The sequence below is a fragment of the Herpailurus yagouaroundi genome, unplaced genomic scaffold (genome assembly GCF_014898765.1).
Source record: "Herpailurus yagouaroundi ecotype Mexico unplaced genomic scaffold, PumYag 428, whole genome shotgun sequence".
NCBI lineage: Eukaryota > Metazoa > Chordata > Mammalia > Carnivora > Felidae > Herpailurus > Herpailurus yagouaroundi.
Window position 1 is genome coordinate 5042537 of NW_024412645.1, and position 22654 is coordinate 5065190.

The 22654-nt window shown below is 48.5% G+C and overlaps 2 protein-coding genes across 4 annotated transcripts in view; one reads left to right on the forward strand and one right to left on the reverse strand.

Moving 5' to 3' along the window:
* The window catches only part of TFIP11 (tuftelin interacting protein 11), a 21041-nt gene extending 14044 nt beyond the window's left edge, over positions 1-6997 (forward strand). For all 3 annotated transcript variants that reach the window (XM_040464088.1, XM_040464091.1, XM_040464089.1), the window contains exons 7-13: positions 1335-1862; positions 1944-2050; positions 2654-2822; positions 3166-3409; positions 3881-4023; positions 4491-4656; positions 5954-6997. In XM_040464088.1, coding sequence (XP_040320022.1) covers positions 1335-1862; positions 1944-2050; positions 2654-2822; positions 3166-3409; positions 3881-4023; positions 4491-4656; positions 5954-6309 — 1713 coding nt within the window. In that variant the 3' untranslated portion in view covers positions 6310-6997. The remainder of the gene's footprint in view (positions 1-1334; positions 1863-1943; positions 2051-2653; positions 2823-3165; positions 3410-3880; positions 4024-4490; positions 4657-5953) is intronic.
* Positions 6347-22647, reverse strand: SRRD (SRR1 domain containing). The gene is made up of 7 exons (XM_040464100.1): positions 22466-22647; positions 11613-11653; positions 10033-10292; positions 9845-9943; positions 7733-7887; positions 7252-7297; positions 6347-6865 (listed from the first exon to the last, which is right to left on the reverse strand). Exons 1-7 carry the CDS (start codon positions 22630-22632, stop codon positions 6644-6646), a joined length of 990 nt encoding a protein of 329 aa, XP_040320034.1. The 5' UTR covers positions 22633-22647; the 3' UTR covers positions 6347-6643.
* Positions 22648-22654: the final 7 nt, after the last annotated feature.

Here is a 22654-nt window from a genome sequence, read left to right on the forward strand (position 1 = left end):
AAACAAACATTTCCGTTATGGAAAACCTGGCATGAACGTCACGTTTAGTGAGTGTGTGATTCCAGACAACGAAGTACTAGGCCACTTGGTCCTACCTCTGTCCTAGACCTTCAGCTTTTTCCTGGCTCGGTTCGGGCTGGCCGGTTTGTGTCAAGTCTTGTCTTTGTTTCGGACGTTTTGTAAGGATAGATCCTTAGAAGTACAGTCGCCAGGTTAAACATAGGAAGCTTTCTAAGGCCCCCGACTACTGGAAAGGGTGCACGAGCCCGCTCTGACTGGGAGCGCAGGACAGAGTCCTCAGGGCATACCAGCACTGGAGTATTTTCAGTTGTAAAAATGGATGGAATTTTCAGCCGCTGTTCCGCGCATCCAGTCCCGGGTTTCCTGTTACTCCCCTGAGTAGCCAGAGAACGAGGGTGGTGACAGTTGTCTGGTGCAGTTTGGCGTAGGACAGATTGTGTGTGTCACCGCGTGGGGTTCTCAAATGTCAGGGCGTCGTGCGCCAGCTGTGGGCGGGGAGGACTGGTAAGAAATGCCAACGTGTGGGTTCTCGTCGGAGATTTGGAGTCGGTGGATCGAGGCAGGGCATGAGAACTCTGTTCATTTTTCTCCAGCTGATTCTAATGCACATGGTTCTTGGGTCGTACTGTTACTCCAAGTGCTGATGGGTCGCTGTGTTTCAGTACGGTTTATATTCCAGTATAGACCAGTTTCCCCTGTTTTCTCAAAATGCTCACCTAGGTTGCCTTGGTCCGGTAACTTTTTTTGACGTTTTGTTTTGTTTTCAAATCAAAATACAACTTTTGTATTATTACGGACCAGTGTGTGGTACCTTCTAGACAATTAGAAAATACAGAGGCAAAACTATTCTTCCTTCCTATAGGCGACTAGTTTTAACATCTTGATGCACGTCCTTCTAGATCTGTCTGCCTAAATGTGCATTTTTCTTACAGCAAGTGTGATATTTTGGTCATACGTGTTTTATTACCCGCTTTGATCAGTACAGCCTCTACTACGCGTGGCAATAGATTTTCACCTCAGCTGAGTCGTCTGCACTCCAGCTTCACGGCTTTTCCTAGATGGAAAAGCCTTGTCCGTCTTGTCCACAGGGACCGAGTCTGGAACTGCTGGTTGTGCGCGGTGCTTCAGTCCCTGACCCCCCTGTCTGTGCGGCAGGGGCTCCGCTGTGGGAAACACGGCCCTCCCGGCCGTGCCGTAGTGTGTGCTTCGTGAGCGCCTGCCCCGGCGCCCTGCCCTCGCCCGGCCTGGCGCGCACTGTCCCAGGGCAGCGATGGTGAGCCTTGACCCGGGTCCCCCCTGCCGCACTCCCCCAGGTCATCGACATGACCGGCCGGGAGCAGAAGGTCTACTACAGCTACAGCCAGATCAGCCACAAGCACAGCGTCCCCGACGACGGGCTGCCGCCACAGTCCCAGCCGCCGCCACCGCCCGGCAAAGAGGCCAAGGCGCCGGGCTTCGCGCTGCCCGAGCTGGAGCACAACCTGCAGCTGCTCATCGACCTCACGGAGCAGGAGATCATCCAGAGTGACCGGCAGCTGCAGTACGAGCGCGACATGGTGGTCAACCTGTCGCACGAGCTGGAGAAGATGTCGGAGGTCCTGGAGCACGAGGAGCGGGTCATCGCCAACCTCAGCAAGGTCCTGGAGATGGTGGAGGAGTGCGAGCGGCGCATGCAGCCTGCCTGCGGCGACCCCCTCACCCTGGACGAGTGCGCCCGCGTCTTCGAGACCCTGCAGGACAAGTACTACGAGGAGTACCGGATGTCCGACCGTGTGGACCTGGCTGTGGCCATCGTCTACCCGCTCGTGAAGGAGTACTTTAAGGAGTGGGACCCGCTCAAGGTGAGTGGCTGGCAGGATGGGCCCGGCCTGGAAGGGCCGCACGGGGCAGGGAGCTCGGCTGACGGCTGCATCTCTCCCCAGGACTGCGCGTACGGCACGGAGGTCATCTCCAGGTGGAAGAGCCTCCTTGAGAACGACCAGCTCTTATCTCACGGTGGGCAGGACCTCTCGGCGGACGCCTTTCACAGGTACTGGCCACAGGTGGGGGGACGATCCCACTGGGGAAGGCGGGCACTGGCCTCTTCCGCCTCCTCCACGCGTGCCGGCCCCGTTCCAGGAGTCCGCTCGCTCACACCGTGCTTGTCACCTGTCTGTCAGGGCCGTGCTGTGCCAGGTGGCGGCCAGCCTCAGCGTGTGGGGAATGGGAGAGGTAGGTGGGGGTGAGGAAGCAGACAAAGCCGGGACACATGCCTCCTTGGGGGCCAGGAGTAGTTGGAGGTGGAGGTTTCTGAGAGGAGGGACATTGAAGCTGTGACCCGAGAGGTGAGGCGTCAGAGCTCCAGGTGGGAAGGCCTGCAGTCCCTGGAGAGGGGACCCTTGTGTCCCCACGGCATCACTGCCGAGCAGGTGAGCTCTGCCGGGGAGACAGGCCTGGGGGGGTGAGCAGGCGGCTGGCAGGGCAAGGGGGAGGCAGGCGCAGGTCCGGGCAGTCTGGGGGCTGGCCTGGTGGTTTGCTGTGCCTGGATGTCCGTGCCGCTTTCTTTCTTATTCTGGAGGGCTGCTGGCGGTGGACTTTGTCTGCTTTGAAACCCCATCGGTGCCACCATCCTGCCCTCGCCTTTCCCCCGCAGGCTGATATGGGAAGTCTGGATGCCATTTGTTCGAAATATCGTCACTCAATGGCAGCCGAGGAACTGTGACCCGATGGTGGACTTCTTGGACAGCTGGGTGCAAATTATTCCCGTGTGGATCTTAGATAACATACTGGATCAGCTCATCTTCCCCAAGCTGCAGAAGGAGGTAGGGCCCAGAGCTGCGGGGGGCAGCCATCGGCAGGGACCGGGGAGGGGCACCTCTCCAGTCCCTCAGTGCTGTCGGAGGGCCTGGGATTGACAGAATCTGCTGACACAGCTGCTGTCCCGTGGGCAACTCGGGCCCTTTTGTCGGCACTTCTCCCCCAGAGTCCCCTAGCAGGGAATTCATCTCTTTGGTTTCTCTAATTAGAATTTGTGCCATTTGTGAGACCTCTCGCAGTTGTGTGGGTGTTAGTTTGGTCATGCAGAGGGGCCTGTGGGCCTTGGCCAGGGGAGCACTCGGCCTCCGTGCCACTGACCGCACAGCGCATCGTGAACTGCTCCCGCAGGTGGAAAACTGGAACCCGCTGACGGACACCGTGCCCATCCACTCGTGGGTCCACCCGTGGCTGCCCCTCATGCAGGCGCGCCTGGAGCCGCTCTACTCCCCCATCCGCAGCAAGCTGTCCAGCGCCCTGCAGAAGTGGCACCCCAGCGACTCCTCGGCCAAGCTCATCCTCCAGCCCTGGAAAGACGTCTTCACCCCCGGCTCCTGGGAGGCATTCATGGTCAAGAACATAGTGCCCAAGCTGGGTGAGCACACGGGGAAGGTGCGTTAGGGCCAGCGGCCGTGGCACCGTGTCTGTGGCCAGCGGTGACGCGATCCGTGCCCTGTAAGACCCGCTCTTGGAGCTCCGTAGAAAGCCCGGCACATGGTGCTGCTCACCACGAGTGCCGCTTCGTGCACAGAGCTGGGATATAAACGTGCCCAGGGTTCTTCTGGCATCAGGGACATCAGAGTCCCCGTGCCTCCTGGTTCCTAACTGGTCTCGTTTGGGCTTCTGGTGACATGAGAAATGCTGGCGTTCTGCCTTTTTTTTTTGTGGCGTTTGATTTTAAATATACAGTATTTCTGGGTTATAGAGGGAAATGGTTTTTAAGAGTTGCCCTATCAAGAGCTTGGGATTGATGTATAGAAATGGATTAACGACCAGCGTTGTCCGCTGGAGAGTTTGCCCTTTGTGCTTCTGTGGCTTTGCCTTAAAGACCGGGCTTCTTTTGCAGGGATGTGTCTTGGGGAATTAGTCATTAACCCTCACCAGCAGCACATGGATGCTTTTTACTGGGTCATCGACTGGGAAGGAATGATCTCCGTCTCCAGCCTGGTGGGGCTTCTCGAAAAGCACTTCTTCCCCAAGTGGCTTCAGGTACACCCTGCTTTGCTGTGTCTTCTGAGGGATGGGCTGGAGGCAGAGAGGCTTCACTCAGTTTTCTGTTGAGGTCTGACTAGGAGCTTGATCCTTGGACAACTGTCAGATAACAGAGCTGTGATATGTAACATAAATAAGCAGTAATAGTGACCACCATTTATTGGACGCTTGCCATGTGCCAGATGCAAAGCACTTGATGTGCGTCACCTCCACTCCTCACACAGAAACTCGGGGGTAGGGACTGGCGTCTTGTTTAGACGGGCGGATGCAGTTCAGGGAGTTTACGTGCAAAGCACTTAGCTGCCAAGCTGACTCCAAATTCCACACTCTAAATGCCAGACTGTTCAGCCCCTAGAAACCCCTGCAAGTGTCACCAGCTTGCAGGACCACAATCAGAACAAAAGTAAAAGGTCCCTTTGAAGTTCTGCCTTATGGATGCGTGGTTCCTGTTGTCTTTTTGGCAGGTGCTGTGCTCTTGGCTTAGTAACAGCCCAAATTATGAGGAGATCACCAAGTGGTACCTGGGTTGGAAGTCCATGTTCTCAGATCAAGTGCTGGCACACCCATCCGTCAAGGACAAATTCAACGAAGCGCTCGATATCATGAACAGGGCAGTGTCCTCCAACGTCGGTGAGTGGAGAGTCTGCTTGGGACATCCTGGCCCTGAGCGCCATGCTTCTGATCACGTAAATGACACGGAATCAAGTCCCTGTGGGCGGCCCGCTCCAACGCGGACACTTGCCCAGCAGACCTGGTTACACAGCCAGCACACGCTGCCCAGCTCTCCCGGCACTGGGAGGGGCATCTGCCCCTGACCCGAGTCTGACTGTGGCTGGATTCACTGTAGGGGGCCTACCTCTGGGGCCACCTTCGTGATCACTGCCGTGTGGCTTTTCACGTTCGCCGGCAAGCCTCCGTGAACAGCTGTGTGTGCTGTTCAGGCGTGATGGCCCCCGACCAGGAGCCGGAGCACAGCCTGACACCTACAGTTGCTAAGCCCGCCTGGCCCATTTTGTTTCCTTGTGAAACAGTCCTAATGCGCACTTCCAGGGATCGAGTGAGCTACAGTGTGCGTGTCGCACTTTGCGGGCGGGGTCTCTGCTGTCTCCGCAGCAGGCAGGTGCTTGTCCACTTAATATCCGTCCCCAGCTCCCGACCAAGTCAGTCTGTCCTGTATCAGTGTGCTCGAGTCTCCATGTGAAGGCCACCGGAGTACCCAGGCCAGCGCTGCCTCCCAGATAAGCTCCTCAGGGCCGAGAGCTTGTTCAAGGTTACCCAGCCAGAGTGACAGCTAGGGTTGTAGTTTCTATTTCCTGAGCCTTTAATCCTTTGACTGAGTCTGTTCCGTGAAAATCGAGTTCGTAGGTTATACGTTCTGTTTAATGAGGTGGGTGTACTTCTGTGCTCTCTACTTACCCAGGTCCTTCAGGGGGCCGTTCCCTTTTCCACCCTCTCTAGAAACTCTTCCTCAGCCACCCCGGGCCCAGGCCACCTCCCAGAGCTGTTCCCATCCACACCCCTCGGCACCGGGCATTTGTGGCCCCGTGCTGTCGACACTTCAGCAGCTGTTTCGGCTCCCCAGTTGCATTCTGAATCCTTCCGGGGCCGGGCCTGTATGGAGACGTTAAAAATAGAACTAGGCTAGGCCGTGTGCTGTCAAGGTTTCCGGCCCTGGGAGGATGAATCTCTTGTGGCATTTTATGTTCAGCATCTCTCTGGTTATTACACATCATTCCAGTTTTTTTGTGGCGGCGGACAGCTGCCTGAGCTTCCCGGAAGGTGCTTAGTGTCCATCTCAGTTCTCTGTGCCCCCAAGGCCCCACCGCCCTTCACGGAGTCACAGGCAGGTTTGGCCAAAGCAGTCTCCGTTTCCCTGCGGGTCACAACACCTGTCCTCACTCCCCCCCTCCCCTCCCCTGTCTCCCAGGTGCCTACATGCAGCCCGGGGCACGGGAGAACATCGCCTACCTCACCCACACGGAGCGGAGGAAGGACTTCCAGTACGAGGCCATGCAGGAGCGACGGGAGGCTGAGAACATGGCCCAGAGGGGCATTGGCGTGGCCGCCAGCTCCGTGCCCATGAACTTCAAGGACCTCATTGAGACCAAGGCCGAGGAGCACAACATCGTCTTCATGCCGGTCATCGGGAAGCGACACGAAGGGAAGCAGCTCTACACGTTTGGCCGCATCGTCATCTACATCGACCGCGGGGTGGTGTTCGTCCAGGGCGAGAAGACCTGGGTGCCCACCTCCCTGCAGAGCCTGATTGACATGGCCAAGTAGAGGGCAGCAGGCTGGACACGTGCACTGGAGACGGACGTGGTTATGAATAAACAGTGTTTGAAACCGGCCTTGAAAGAGTACTTACTCTCCATCCGGGAGTATTCCCTATTGGGTCAGGTTGCCAGCAAAGGACATAAGACACAACACTCAGGAGGTACATCTTTATGCCGAGCCCTTCCACAGCACGTCCTCGTCTAAGGGGGAGAACCGAATGGAATATTCCCGGTGCTCTGCAATCTGGCCCACTGCAAAGAAGGGGGCTGTCGGCACTCCCTCCGTGGAGCCTCCCCCGTCCTCTCCGGGGGCAGCTGCTTCTGCCTCGGCTGGCACTGTGTCATGGCGACTTCAGGTCAGCAACCGAAGGACTTCTTGTCTTGTTCCTGATGATTTCAAGGTCCTCACAGTCCCCATAGTCTGGTTCTTCCCGAAATGCCCACGTGTCCATGGGGAGCTGTTCTAACTTCTGTACAGGGAACCAGTGGACGGAGGTGTCGTTGAATACGTCCGCGTACTGTGGCGTCTCCGGCAGCCCAAGCTCCTCCAGTCCCTGCAAAACCTGAGCAGGAACATTCAGATGTAAAATGTACAAACCGGACGGTCACAGTAAACCCCACGCTCCTGTGTGTGATCTGTTAGTCACCCCATGTTACCTTAAAAAAAATAAAAGGACTAGGATATTTTAACTCAAGTGCTTTTGGTGATGAACTGGAAGGTCCAAGGGCAGTGAGTATGTAGGACTCGATACTGAGAACGAAGGGCAGGTCATCGCTTTCTGCGACACAGAGCGATGGAGAAAACTCAGCGGGCGCAGTACCTTCACCGCGCCCTCCGTGAGCCCCTCGTCAGCGTCCTCCCACGCACGTCCAGGCTGAGTTCTTCACAGGAAGGGAGAAGCGGTCTGGTCCCACACCCTTTCCCATCCCTGCCCCTTTGTTTAGATACCTTTGCGACGTAGGGATAATTTTTCTGCAGAATCCTTGCCAGCAACCTAGACATTAAAGAAAACAACGTCACGGCTAGGAGGAATGAGAGCGTATTACAGAAAAGCAAGGTGGCTTAAAGGCAACAAACGTTTTAAAAAGGAGGGGGACTGTGGAACAGGTGCAGTAATCAGAGAACGCGTGAGCCCCCCCCCCCATTTCATCAAGGGAGACGTGGTGGTGGACACCCGGGTGTGTGTAGCTGTGAGCAGCTGTGGGAGAGGTCGGTTTCCCCCACTTTCGGAAACTTGTCCGTCATAAGGGAAGGGAGGGAATCTTGGCAAAAGACTCCTTAACTCGTGCCGCAGCCTGACTCGGGGTTCACGCCCCCCTCTGAGCCCGTCCGGGTTCCTACGGGAAAGTGTCTCTGGGCACGAGAGTCATGGCAACGTCTCCCGCTTGCGGGTCCGTCAGGAACAGGCACGTCCCCGTTCCCCACTCACCTTTCCTCAAGGCCCCTGAAGCTGTTTCCGATGACGACCATCTTGGAAAGGGCGTCTACCGACCAGTTGCTCCACAGGAGGTTGTTGTACAGGGCCGTCCCGCAGTGGGGCATGTAAAAGACGGTGGGCTCGCCCCACACGCTGCGTCTTCCCTCCTGGGGGCGCCACACACACAGTGTAAACCCCTCCGCTCTGAGCACGAGGGGAGGGGGAGGGGAGGACCGAGCTGAGCGTTCTCACCACAAAGTAAACAAAAGCGTACGAGTGTGAGTGGACACGCGTGTTAACGAACCTCGCCGGAGTCGCTTCACAACAGACACGTGTATCCGATCACCCCGGACGCCTTCAACCCGTATTCCAGGTTGTGTCAGCCTCGCCGGAAAGAACAGTGAGCTGCGGGGAAGGCAGGTGAACCTATCCCCTGGAAACAGATGCCCCCCTCTCTGGAACGCTTCTGTTCTAACGTAGCACGACTGAAACTTATACAGCGACATGGGGCTACAAGTCTGGAAATCCCGATGTCCAGAAAGAATCTGTGTCGACTGAATAAACGTGTGTCCTGTGATCGCAGCTCTGGGTCCGCAGAGGGGCCTTTGGGTCCGTGACAGCAAGGGCAGGATGGAGGGCAACGGTTACTGTGCCTGTGGACTGTGCTTGGTGAACTCCAGGCCTCCTGTGTCCCTTTCTGCAGACCCCTGTCACAGTCGGTCCTTTCCAGCTGTCCCCTGGGGGATACAACTGTCCCCTCTTTGAGAACCGTGGCTCCATAGCCAGACCCGCGGCAGGGACACAGGCCCTCCCCCTGCTGCCTGGGCCTGCCTCCCCTGGGCCTCTGCGCTCCGTCCTCTTCTCCCTTGTGTTCATGAACGGGCGGTGGCTCCCCAACAGCTGCTCTGCACAGGCGGCCTGTGCCCCTGCCTCGGTCCCTCTAGCAGACACCCGGTGGACCTCCAGTCCCGGCTCGGCTCTGGCCCAGGACTCCCTCCAGCCGGCGCGGGGTGCCTTCCCCTCTCAGCTCCGGCGCGGGGTGGCTCCCCCTCACTGTTCTGCTCCCCGTTTACTGGTTACAGGCCACACGCCTTGATGGGACCACGGGCTCCCTGAAGACCGGGCCTGCACTTATCTTGGCCTCCCCCCAGATCTCGCCCAGCACGGGGCAGGCACTCAGAAAAGATGGGGTGAAGGGAGCGGCAGCGTTTCAGGGCCTCGCCAACACCGGCAAAGGATTCTCTTCTCTCAGCTGGGCCTAGCTTTTGAGTTTCGTAAAAAGCAAGGAGATGGCTGTTTTGGAACACAGGAATCAGAGGATTATTCTGTCTGCAATCCCCCAAACAAGGCAAAACTACTTGCAGAAGTCTGTGCCTGTACGCTGGCTTCTGCCCTCTGCCTAGGAAAGGACTGTCTGTCTTCCAGGGCTCAGAAATTTCACGTGCCAACTATTTAGGGCATGCAGGGCACAGCATCTACCCGCCACCCAGCCAGACGCTACGGGTGTGATGGCTACAGGTTCAGAGAGAGCTATTCTGTCCCCTTCCATACCCTCCCCTAGGACAGTAAATTCCAACCAGGAGGCCCTCATTGGAGGCACCGAGACTGTAGCCCTTCATTTTTTCATGCCACAGTAAATACCAATTTAGTAAATTACCACAGTCCCTGGACACACAATTCTCACAAGAATTTTGCAAACAGGGGCGCCTGGCTGGCTCAGTCAGTTAAGCCTCGACTGTTGCTTTTGGCTCAGGTATGATCCCGCAATTCGTGGGTTCGAGCCCTGCACTGGGCTCCATGCTGCTGGTGCAGAGCCTGCTTGGTTCTTGTTGGTTCTGTCTCTCTCTCCGCCCCTCCCCTTCTTACACTCCCTCAAAAGAAATAAAAGGAATTTTGCAAATATAACAGGTTTCGGTTCACGCCACTTGTACGATTTATTTTTCTGTGATGGGTACCACATAGGCCACACTGAGGGCACTGACGGGTCCCACGTTCCAGGCACTGGGAAGGCAAGTGTGTGGTGGGACACTTGACTGCTGTCTCAGAGCGAGGGTGTCTACGTGGCACAGCCCGGGGTCCCGTCAGTTACACAGCTCCCCCCTCCCCTTCCCCTCCCCCGCTCACCTCGTTCTCACTGAGGACAGTCACACCGAGGCTATTCAGAACTGCAATTTCTAGTTGGCTAAACACAGGGTCATACACCCAGCAGTGCCTTCTGGGAATCTGTGGGAGGGAAGAATGAGTCCCATCAACCCGAAGATCCGTGTGCAAGACCAGAGGAAGGGGCGATACAGAAGAATCCAAAACTTTACCTGGCACTTTTCCAGGAAGAGAAGCAAAAACGTTAGCTGGTTTCTAGCCATGATGCAGGTGGCAAAGTTCCCAAGGCCATAGCATACACACTTCAGACGGCAGGTTTCCGGCACCAGGGTCTCTCCTGGGAGGCAGCCGGGGGCCGCATCCGACTCATTTGGCGAGGAGTCGAGATGCAGGTTTCCAAAGACTTCCGAGAGAGTCCCCACTGGGGCCTTCAGTTGTTCCAGATGTTTCGTCAGACAGCCGCTGATGGTTTCTGAAAGAGCAGGCCCGGAACACAGTCAGAGGGCATGCTCTGGCCCCGTGAACCCAACCATCCACGCAAGGCCACAGCCCCAGGGAGAAAAGGAGGCCAGTAAAGGCTTCGGCTCCTCAGAAAGAAGGCTGCAGGCCTCGCTCCCAAACATGCCTGGGGCATGTGGCCACGCCCGCCCACGCAGACAGGCTGTCCTGGTCCCTGCATGCCCACGGCCTGCAACCCCACAGATGTCTCCAGCAAAAAATAGGTTTCATTTATGGGCACAGTTTCCACCTAAAGCTCTAATGGGAGCTCATTCTAATTTGGTGGGAGGTGCCTGGTAAGTGTGGGTTATGCTCTGAAGTACCTACTTTTTTGATGATAACAAAGAACCGAGGAGCAGAGCTCTCAACATCGTGTAAAAAGTTCAAAGAATAAAAAAGGTAGACTGGGGCTTTTGAGTCTAACAAAAAATAATCTGTTTACATCTTCTTCTACAGCGGCAGGTTCTCTGGTCTCTCATTTCACTGGCACTGAACTTACTTGAACAAACCTGCACCCGAAAAACAAAAGGCCCTATGTTTCCACAGCAAGACGGCAGTTTTCACTTCTTAGTGAAGAGATCTGTGAATGAGACCCCCGGCTGGGAAAGGGCATGTGAGGAACTGATTGGTAAAAGCAGTTCTGGAAAAACTTGACAACAGATATCAACTTAGTCACCGCCTTTTCACTGCATAATTCCTCTTTCAGGAATACATCCGAAGAGAATCACCCTACATTTGGTAAAAGCTTTATGCGTAAAGGTGCTCCCTGCACCGTTATGTAGAATGACTGAAAACTGAAGGAAAAAATAACTAAATGTCCCTCCATACAGACTGTGACTGCTGGTATGTTTGCTGCACATGTTAATATTCAGATGGCCACAGATTCTGTCGAGGAGGAGGTTACAACCGTGTGGGGAAAAACAAGCCTCCACTGCAAAGTCGGGGAAAAGAGCTCGCTAAGTATACATTTCAACAATGACAGTGACAGCTGGACGTATGGTCTCCCATGCACAGGCAAACACTGTTCCAAGTACTTAACTGAAGAGCCTCATTTAATCCTCAAAATTACACCACAGGGTGTGTACTTTGTTACCTCTCTTTCAAAGAAAAACTGAGGCTCAGAGTTAAGTGCCAAGGCACACGGTTCTAAGTGGGAAGTCAGAAATGAGAACCCAGCATGGACACCGCTCTGTGAAGAAAATGTCATCCAATGAGGACTGTGTTCCTTCCTTTGCCCACATTCAGGCTCTCCTCCCACACCTACCACCCCCAGCCTTCGCCAGGCGGTACCCACCTAGGGCCAGACTCCAGAAATCAGAGAGAAGCAGGTCCTCCCTGTTAAGAAAAAAAAGGCATGGTCATCTCCCAATCTTCTCCAGGCCGCCCCCACCAGTGGCCTCCTCCTGACCATGAGCTGGATGCGGGGATTCACAGTGTGCATGTCCAGAGCCAGACCAGCACTGCCGGCACTCCGAGAGGGCAGAAGGGTGGCTGGAGGACGACCCAATTCCCAGGGACTGGTCTGGGTCGGTCCACACCACCGCCTGGCACAGATGCAGAGCTCCATAAATAGTTGCTAGCTGCCCAGGTTTAAGCTCTCTGAGTTTCAGTTTCCTCACCCCTATGATGGGGAAAAGAATCATACCTATCAAGCAGGATTATGAAAGGGATCAAATGAGTCAACACACAGCACTGTGCCTTGCATGCAGCAGGTACTCAATAAACAGTCTTTGCCTTATCACAACTAATTCCAAGGTGGAAGTAAAAGGAGAGACAAAAACAGTGTCTAGGCTTTCTTTACTCAGGTCAACCAGCTTATGCAAAACCAGAGCAAAACACTGTCAACAGTGATTTAAAACAAACTGATGAATTTGTCCAATCAAAAGATATACAATGACTGAAAACACCAACCCATCCATGTGATGCCCACAAAAGACGCACTTTGGACATAAGGACAACACAGACCGAAAGTGAGGAGACAGAAAAGATGTTCTGTGCGAGTGGAAACCAGAAGAGAGCTGGGAGAGCTATACTTATATCAGACAAAATAGAATTTAACCCAGAGGCAGACCAACATTTTGGGGATGCCGCAAAAATGGTTCTAAGTGGTAAGTTTATAGCAATACAGGCCTACCTCAAGAAGCTAGAAAAGTCTGAAATAAATAACCAAATGTTACACCTCACAAACTCGAAAAAGAACAAAGCCCAAAGTTAGTAGAAAGGAAAAAACAAAGGCCAGAACAAAAATAAATGAAATAGATTCCAAAAAAAGATAGGAAAAAAGATCAACAAAAGAGCAGATTTTTTGAACGAGCAACAAAATCGACAAACCTTTACCTAGACACACCAAGAACAAAAGAGAGAGAGAGGGGACTCAAAATCAGAAATGACAGAGGAGATATTACAACCACAAAAAACCAAAAGATCAAAGGGACTACTGTGAAAATACACAGCAACAATTTGGACAACCCAAAAGAATCGGCAATTTCAAACTTCCAAAAAGACAAAAGGCCAGAACTAGACGGCTTTAATGGTGAATTCTACCATTCAGAGAATGAATACTGATCCTTCCCAAGCTTCCCCCTAACCAAAATAAAAAACAAAACCAAAAAACCCCAAAAAACAGAAGAGGGAATGCTTCCAAACTCATTTCTGGGGCCAGCATTACCCTGATGCCAAAACCAGACAAGGACGCTACAAAAAAATTACAGGCCACTGTCTTTGATAAATTTGGATGTAAAAATGCTCAACAAAATACTAGCAAACCAAATTCACCCACATGCTAAAAGAATCATACACTATGATCAAGCGGGATTTACTCCAGGGATGCAGGGATAGTTCACACATGCAAATTAATGAACATGATACATCACATTAACAAAATGAAGAATAAAAATCATATGATCATGTTGAGAAATGCAGGGAAAGAATCTGACAAAATTTAATATCCATTTATGATGGATATTTCCCAACAAAGTGGGTATAGAGGGAACATACCTCAACATAATAAAGGCCACATGTGACAAGCCCAACGTAACATCACATTCAACGGCGAGAAGTCTCAGCTGTTATTATTTTCTCTAATATCAGGAATAAGATAAAGATACCCACTTTTGCTACTTCTATTCAATATAGAATTAGAATCCCAGCCAGAGCAATTACCAAGAAAAACAAATAAAAGGCATCAAAACAAGAAAGGAAAGAAGTAAAACTCGCTATTTGCAGATGACATGTGGAAAACCTTAAAGACTCCCCCCCAAAACCTGTTCAAACTAATAAATGAATTCAGTCAAGTTGCAGGATACAATATCAATACACAAAAGTCTGTTCCATTTCTATACACTCATAATTAACTATCAGAAAAAGAAATTTAGAAGGTGATCCCATTTGAAATTGCATCAAAAAGAATAAAACACCGAGGAATAAACTTAACCAAGGAGGTGAAAGCCTATATACTGAAAACTATAAGACATTAAGGAAAGAAATCGAAAACACAGGTAAATGGAAAGATGTTCTGTGCTCATGCATTGGAAGAACAGTGTTAAAATGTCTATACTACCCAAAGCCACCTACAGACACAACGCAATTCCTATCAAAATTCTAATCGCAGTTTTCACAGAAATAGAAAAAAGGATCCCCAAATTGGTATGGAGTAATGAAAGACTGAATAGCCAGAGCCATCTTGAGAAAGGGAAACAAAGCTAAAGGCATCACACTTCCTGATTTCAGATTTCTACTACAAAGTTACAGTAATCAAAACAATATAGTATTGGCATTAAAACAGACACACAGATCAATGGAACAGAAGAGAAAGCCCAGAAATAAACCCAAATATATAGGGTCAAACACTTTATGACAAAGGAGCCAAGAATATACAAGAGGGAGAGAACAGCCTCTTTAATAAATGGTGTTGGGAAAACTGGACGGCCACAAGCAAAGAATGAAACCACTATTTTACAACGTACACAAAAATTAACCCAAAATGGATTAAAGACTTGAATGTAAGACCAGGAACCATAAAACTCCTCATAGAAAACAGAGGGGAAAAGCTGCTTGACATAGGTCTTGGTAGTGATTTTCAAAATTTGATTACCAAAAGTAAAAACAAAAGCAAAAATAAACCTGTGGGACTACATCAAACCAGAAGGCTTCTGCACAGCAAAGAAAACCATCAACAAAATAAAAAGGCAACCCACTGTATGGGAAAACGTTTGCAAATCATGTATCTGATAAGGGATTAATACCCAAAATATGAAGAACTCCTACAACTCAGTAGCAAGAAAACCCAAGCAATCTAATTAAGAAATGGGCAGATCCAAATAGACATTTTCCCACAGAAGACATATAGATGGTCAACGAGTCCGTGAAAAGATGCTCAACATTATGAATCACAAGGGAAGTGCAAATCGAAACCACAATGAGATACCACACCACATCTGTTAGGATGGCTATTTTCAAAAAAACAAGAAAGAACAAGTGTTGGCAAAGATGGAGAGAAAAGGAAAACCCTTATTCGCTGTTGGTGGGAATGTAAATTGGTGCAGCCAACCATGGAAAAGTGTAAGGAAGTTCCTCATAAAAATTAAAAATAGGGGCACCTGCGTGGCTCAGTTTAGCGTCCAACTTTGGCTCTGGTCATGATCTCACAGTTCACGAGTTTGAGCCCCACATCGGGCTCTGCGCTGATGGCTCAGAGCCTGGAGCCTGCTTCGGATTCTGCGTCTCCCTCCCTCTCTGCCCCTCCCCTGCTCACGCTCTATCTGTCTCTCTCTCTCAAAAACAGATAAACATTAAAAAATAAAATAAAGATAGAACTACCATATGATCCAGCAATTCCCCTTCTATTTATCTGAAGAAAATGAAAACACTAACTGGAAAAGGTACATGCACCCCTATGTTCACTGAAGCCTTATTTATGAATGAAAATATAGACACAGCCTAAGTGTCCACCAATGGATGAATGGACAAAGAAACTATGGTGTATATACACAATGGAATACTACTCAGCCATAATAAAGAATGAAATCTTTCCATCTGCAATATGGATGGACCTTGAGGTCATTGTGCTTAGCAAAACAGACCAAACAGAAAAAGAGAAATATTCTAAATAACTTACACATGGAATCTTAAAAAACAAAAACAAAACACCGAAACAAAACAAAAAACAGAACCAAAAAACCGAGCTCACAGATACAGAGGACGGATGAGTGGTTGCCAGAGGTAGGGGGTTGGAGGTGGGAGAAATGCCTAAAGGGGTCAAAAGGAAAACAAGTCCAACTATGGCATCTTCTTCCTTTTTTTTTTTTTTTTTTTTTTTTTTTTAGTTAAGTAAACTCTACCCTGCAACCTGGGGCTCGAACTCAGGACCCGAGATCAGGAGCTGCATGCTCCACTGACTGGACCCACTGGGTGCCCCCAATTATAGCATCTTTTGATGCTCAATTTTTTGTGAAAGGTTCAAATAATTTAATCTAAGGGGGCACGTGGGTGGCTCAGTTGGTTGAGCGTCTGGTTCGCTTTCCACTCACGTCATGATCTCATGGTTCATGGGACTGAGCCCCCCATGTTGGGCTCTGTGCTGAACGTGGAGCCTGCTCGGGATTCTCTCTCCCCCTCTCTCTCTCTGCCCTCCCCCCCACTTGTGCATGCTTGCTCTCTCTCTCTCTCTCTCTCAAAATAAATAAACGTTAGAAAAATTAAAAAAAAAAATCTTCTCCTGAACATCTGGTTGTTGCATAATCATCATGAGCATTGTCACTTTTCGTATCTGGACAGCATCTCACAGTTCACAAAGCTCTTTTATACACACTCTCTTATTTGAGCCTGGGAGAAGAATTTGTTGTTTCTATTTTACAGAGAAAAAAACAGACTGAGAGAAGGGGTGTGCTTTGTTCCAGGTTGCACAGCTAACAAATCATCTTCTGATTCTCAGTCCACTGAAGGAGGGAAAAGAAAAATCCAAACATTGTAATTCGAGCCAAAGAAGAACATTATGTGATAAAGGAATCGATCTAACAAGAGGATGCAACATTTGTAAATATTTACGCACCCAATTTTAGCAGTAACTAGATATGTAGAGCAAATATGAGCAGACCTAAAAGGAGAAATCGACAGCAGTACAAGAATAGTAGGGGATTTTAACACCTCACTTACATCATTGGATAGACCATCCAGACAGAAGATCAGTAAGGAAACATCAGCCTCAGACAACAAGTTAGACCAGATGGACTTAACAGGTATATTTAGAGCTCTCCATCCAAAAGCAGTACGTGGAACACATTCCTCTCAAGTGCACATGGAACATTCTCCAAGACAGATCACGTGCCAGGCCACAAGACAAGCCTTAATAAACTTGAGACTGGAACTTTCTAAAATGATCACTGAAATCATATCCAGCATCTTTTCTGACCCCAGTGGTATGGAACTAGAAATCAATTCTAAGAAGAAAACTGGAAATTCACAAACACGGAGCTTGCTGAGCAACCAATGGGTCAATGAGCAGATCAAAAGAGAAACCAAAAAATACCTCACGACAAATGAAAGTGGAATACAACTTAGCAAAATTTATAGAATGCAGCAAAAGTGGTTCTCAGAATGGCACACCTGGCTGGCTCACAGTGGAGCGTGTGACTCTTGATCTAGTGTGGTAGTGAGTTCAAGCCCCACACTGGGTGTAGAGCTTACTTAAAAAAAAAAAAAAAAAAAAAAAAGTAGTTCTAAGAAGGAAGTTTATAGTGAAACAGGCCTATCTCAAGAAACAAGTAAAGTCCCGATAAGCAATCTACCTTTACACCTCAAGGAACTAGAAAAAGAACAAAGGAAGCCTAAAGTTAGCAGAAAGGAAGAAATAAGATTGGAAATGGAAAATACAGACTAAAAAGACAATAGAAAGATCAACAAAAGAGCTGACAAACTTGTAGCTAAACTCACCAAGGTTAAAAAAAAACAAAAAACAACGGAGGCCTCAAACAAATATAATCAGAAAAGAAACAGATATTACTGCCAATAGTATATACACAGGATCATAAGAAACTACTATGATCAGTTTCACCCCAAATAGTTGGGCAATCAAGAAGGGTAAATTCCCAGAAACATACAACCTTCCAAGACTGAATCACAAGGACAGAAATTCTGAACAGACCAATCACCAGTATGCAGACTAAATGAGTAATCAAAAACCTCCCAACAAACAAAAGTCCAGGACCAGATGGCTTCACTGGTGAATTCTACCAAATCTTCCAAGAAGAATGAATACCAATCCTTCTCAAACTTTTCCAGGAAAAACAAGAGGAAGGAATGCTTCCCAACTCATTTTATGAGGCCAGCATTGCCCTTGTCCAAACCAGCCAAGATGCCATAAAGAAGAGGGGCCCACAGGCCAATATCTGTCATGAACACAGATGGAAAAGTCCTCAACAAAATATCAGCAAACTTAACCCAATACAGTAAGAGGACCATATGCTATGATAAGTGGGATTTATTCCAGGGATGAATCAAAATAATACACCACATTAACAAAATTAAGGATAAAAAGCATATGACTTCTCAACAGACACAGAAAAAATATGTGACAAAATTCAACATCCATTTTGATAAAAGCTCTCAACAAAGCAGGTACGGAGAGAACGTAACTCAACATAAGAAAAGCCATATATGACAAGCCACATCATACTCGATGGTGAACGCTGAAAGCTGAAAGCTTTTCCTCTATGACCAGCAACAAGGCAAGGATACCTACTCTTGCCACTTTTATTCAACATACAATTGGCCCTTGAACAACGCAGGGGTTAGGGGTGCCAAACCCCTGTGCAGTCGAAAATCTGAGTATAACTTCTGACTCCCCCAAGATGTAACTACTAATAGCCTACTGTTGCCTGGAAGCCTTACCAATAACATAAAAAAGTCAATGAACACTACTTTGTATGTTAGATGTATTAAATACTGAATTCATACAGCAAAGTAAGCTAGAAAAAAAATGTTATTAGGAAAATCCTAAAGGAAAATACATTTACAGCATTGTCTGTATTTATTGAAAAAAAATTCACGTATTAAGTGGACCACACAGTTCAAACCCATGTTGGCCAAGGGTCAACTGTAGTATTGGAAGTCCTTGCCATAGCAATTACACAAGAAAAATAAATAAAAGGCATCCAGATTGGAAAGGAAGAACTAAAATGGCCACTATTTTCAGATGACATGGTATTTTATAAAGAAAACCCTAAAGACGACACCAAAAACTACTAGAATAACAAATTCAGTATAAGTTGCAGGATAAAAAATACACAAAAATCTGTTGCATTCTGATACCCTAATAATGAACTATCAGAAAAATAAATTTAAAAAACAATCACATTTTGGGGTGCCTGGGTGGCTCAGTCAGTTAGGCATCCAACTCGACTTTGGCTCCAGTCATGATTCACAGTGGAACTGAGCCCTGTGTTGGGCTCTGCGCTGTGGCGTGGGAGCTGTGCTTGGGACTCTCTCCCTCTCTCTCTGTCCCTCCCCCGCTTGTGCGTGCGTGTGTGTGCGTGCGCGTGCGCACGCACACACACACTCTCAAAATAAACTTAAAAAACAAAACAACAATCACATTTACAATTGCATAAAAAAAAAATACTTAGAGATAAATTTAACCAAGGAGGTGAAAGACCTGTATACAGAAAACTATAAGCCGTTAAGGAAAAAAAAACTGAAGACAACACAAATAAATGGAAAGACATTCGTGCTCAGGGGTTAGAAGAACAGTGTTAAAATGTCTACACTACCCAAACCATCTACACATTCAATACAATTCCTATCAAAATTCCTATCACATTTTTCACGTAAGACAATCTTTAAAATTTGGAGTCACAAAAGGCTCTGAACAGCAAAGCAATCTTGATAAAGAACAAAGCTGGAGGCATCATGCTCCCTGGTTTCAAACTCTATTACAAAGCTATAATGATTATTGGCATCCTGGCATAAAAACAAACACACAGATCAACCGAACAGAAGAGAGAGCCCAGAAATAAACCCACACATATGTGGTCCGGTACCTTATGACAAAGGAGCCAAGAATATCCTAGGGGGAAAGGACAATTTCTTTAATAAATGGTGTTGGGAAAACTGGACAGCCACATGCAAAAGAATGAAAGTGCACCACTATCTTATAACATACACAAAAATGAACTCAAAATGGATTAAAGACGTGAATGGAAGACCTGGAACCATAAAACTCTTAGCAGAAAACATAAGCGACAAGCTGCTTGACGTAGGTCCTGGCTTTGGATCTGACTCCAAAAGCAAAGGCAACAAAAGCAACAATAAAATAAGCAAAACTACACCGAACTAAACAGCCTGTGCCCAGCAAAGAAAACCACCACCACCACCAACAACAACAAAAAAACAGGCAACCTACTGCATGGGAGCAAAGATTTGCACATCACATACCTGATAAAAGGTTAATACCTAAAATATATAAAGAACACATACAACTGAATAACAAAGCAACCAAACAATGTGGTTAAAAAATGGAATTATCCAAATAGATATTTATCCAGAGAAGACATACCGAGAGCCAACAGGTACATGAAAAGATGCTCAACATCAGTAACCATCAGGAAAGTACAAATCAAAACAGTGAGATCTCACCTCACACCAGTTTAGAAGGGCTCGTATCAAAAAGACGAGAAATAACAAACTTTGGCAAGAGTGTGGAGAAAATGGAACCCTGACGCACTGTTGGTAGGAACATAAGTTGGCAGAGCCACTATGGGAAAAAACACTATGAAGGTTATTCAAAAAATTAAAAATAGAACTACTCTACGACCCAGCAGTTTCTCTTCTGGCTATTTATCAACAAAACAAAACAAAACAAAACAAAACAAAACAAAAACACCTATTTGAAAAGATAAGTGAACCCCCATATTCATTGCAGCATTATTTACAATAGCTAAGTATGAAAACAGCCTATGTGTCCAGGGAGGGATGATTCAAGAAAAAAGATGTGGTGTATCTATATAAAATGAAATACTATTCACCCATAATAATGAAATCTTTCCATTTGCAAAAACAGGGATGGACCCTGAGGGCCTTATGTTTAGCGAAATAAGGCAAATACTAGATGACATCACTTAAAAAAAATTTTTTTTTTTTTTTTTAGCGTTTATTTATTTTTGAGAGACAGAGAGAGAAGGAGACACAGGATCCGAAGCAGGCTCCAGGCTCGGAGCTGGCAGCATAGAGCCCAATGCAGGACTCGAATGCACAAACCGCGAGATCACGATCTGAGCCAAAGTCAGATGCTCAACCGAATGAGCCACCCAGGCGCCCCTATATGACATCACTTTTATACGGAATCTAAAAAACAAAAATACTGAGCTCCTAGATAGAGAACAGATTGGTGGTTGTGGAGGGGAGGATGGGTGTGAAATGGATAAAGGAGGTCAAAAGGTACAAACTTATAGGTATAAAATAAATAAGTTATGGGAATGTAATATACAGCATGGCGCCTATAGGTAATAACACTTGCAAGCTGCTAAGAGAGTAGATCTTAAAAGTTCTCATAAGAAAAAAAAATTTTTGGGGGGGCGCCTGGGTGGCTCAGTCGGTTAAGTGTCCGACTTCGGCTCAGGTCATGATCTCGCGGTTCGTGAGTTTGAGCCCCGCTTCGGGCTCTGTGCCGACAGCTCAGAGCCTGGAGCCTGCTTTGGATTCTGTATCTTGCTCTCTCTCTGCCTCTCCCCTACTTGCACTCTGTCTCTCTCTGTCTCAAAAATAAATACTAAAAAAAAAGAAAAAAGAAAAAAAATTTTAAACAAAATTGGATTTGAACAGACAAGCCACACACCAGCGTTTACCACACAGAATTGAAAACATCTGCCCGAGGCTGCCCTCATGTTCATCACAGAGGGTACAGGAGAGCTCTAATGTACTGGGAGTGCTTTGGAAACTGGTGAGCTTGCGCACAGAACAGCATGTAAAGTGCTGGGCTCCTCTCAGAGCAGTGGGGTCTGCACCACATTTATGGGTACAAGAAGAAGCAGGGAGCTCCCAGGAAGGGAGGGGGGGGGATACTGGAGAAGTTGAGGAAGAATAACAATAGCAAGGTGTAGGGAAAGTGCCTTAAGGATTTTCCAAATCCCTGGGCACACTCCTTCTCAGAGACGTCTTCCAAGATCCTAGAAAAAGTCGCTGCTGTTTGTTTACTCAGGCTCAATCAACTGGTCAGCCAACTCCTTTCTATTCAGTGGTAACCTCAGAGTCATCAACTGTCTCTTGACCTTAATTCTGGGGGAGAGGAGCATATAAAATTAGTCTAATTTCCCCCAGTTGTTGATCTGAAGCACTAACAAAAGCTGTTATTTACTGGGCCCTTAAAGGAGTGCAAATAAATAATGGCAACAAAAATAAGTAACAAAAATAGGTAACATTTATCAAAGCGCTTCCTCTGTTAGGTACTGTTCTAAACTGCAAGGTGCAGAGCAAAGCATGGAGGGATGAGGGTCTGGGCTAAGCCCGAATAATGGAGAACTTTGAAGCACAGGTGTTGGAGCTGCAAAGCTATGGGTTTGAAATCTGGTTCCATACATTACCGGTGTCTCTAAGACTCTGAGCCCTGACAGGATCCTAGCTGTCTGAGATGTTCAAATTGATAAAGATGTACTAAGTAGAATGCATAAGCCAGTGGCAGGCACACAGCAGCTCCTCAATTAACTAATGATGATCACCCTGAAGATGTCAATCACGTTCGTGTTGCTTCCCCGGCGTCAGCAATAACAATAACCAACACTCGTATGATATTAATACCAAACACTGTTTCTGCACTTACCCCGCTCCAGGCACCGTGGTTTACACTTACATACATTTACTAATTCACTGAATCCTCAAAACAAGCCTATACGGGTACTATTTTCAGGGCCATCTCTCAGATGAGAAAACTGAGGCACAGAGATTATGGAACTTGCCGAAGGTCGCGCAGCTGGAAGTGCAACAAGAGGAATGACCTTTTACTCCGATTCAGTCTGTAATAAGCTCCTCACCTGCGTAAAACCCTCACAATAACCCTAAGGGTTTGCAGATATGCCCACTTTACAGGTGGCGAGACGGAGGCTCGGAGCGGTCCTCCCAAGGATGAAGACTCGGTCTCAGGGCCAACTCCGCACTCACCGGGCCTCCCGGATGCGACGAAGCACGACTCGGCCGTCCGTCTCTGGTTCGGCCTCCAGGCCCGCCGCCGCCGCCTCCCTCCCTCGCGGACGCCGCGCCGCCGAGCGCCTTTTCCTGCGCGGGGCCGCAGCCTGCCAGGGCTCCAGCGCCGCCGCCGCCGCCGCCATGGCCCTCTGACGTCAGCGGCGC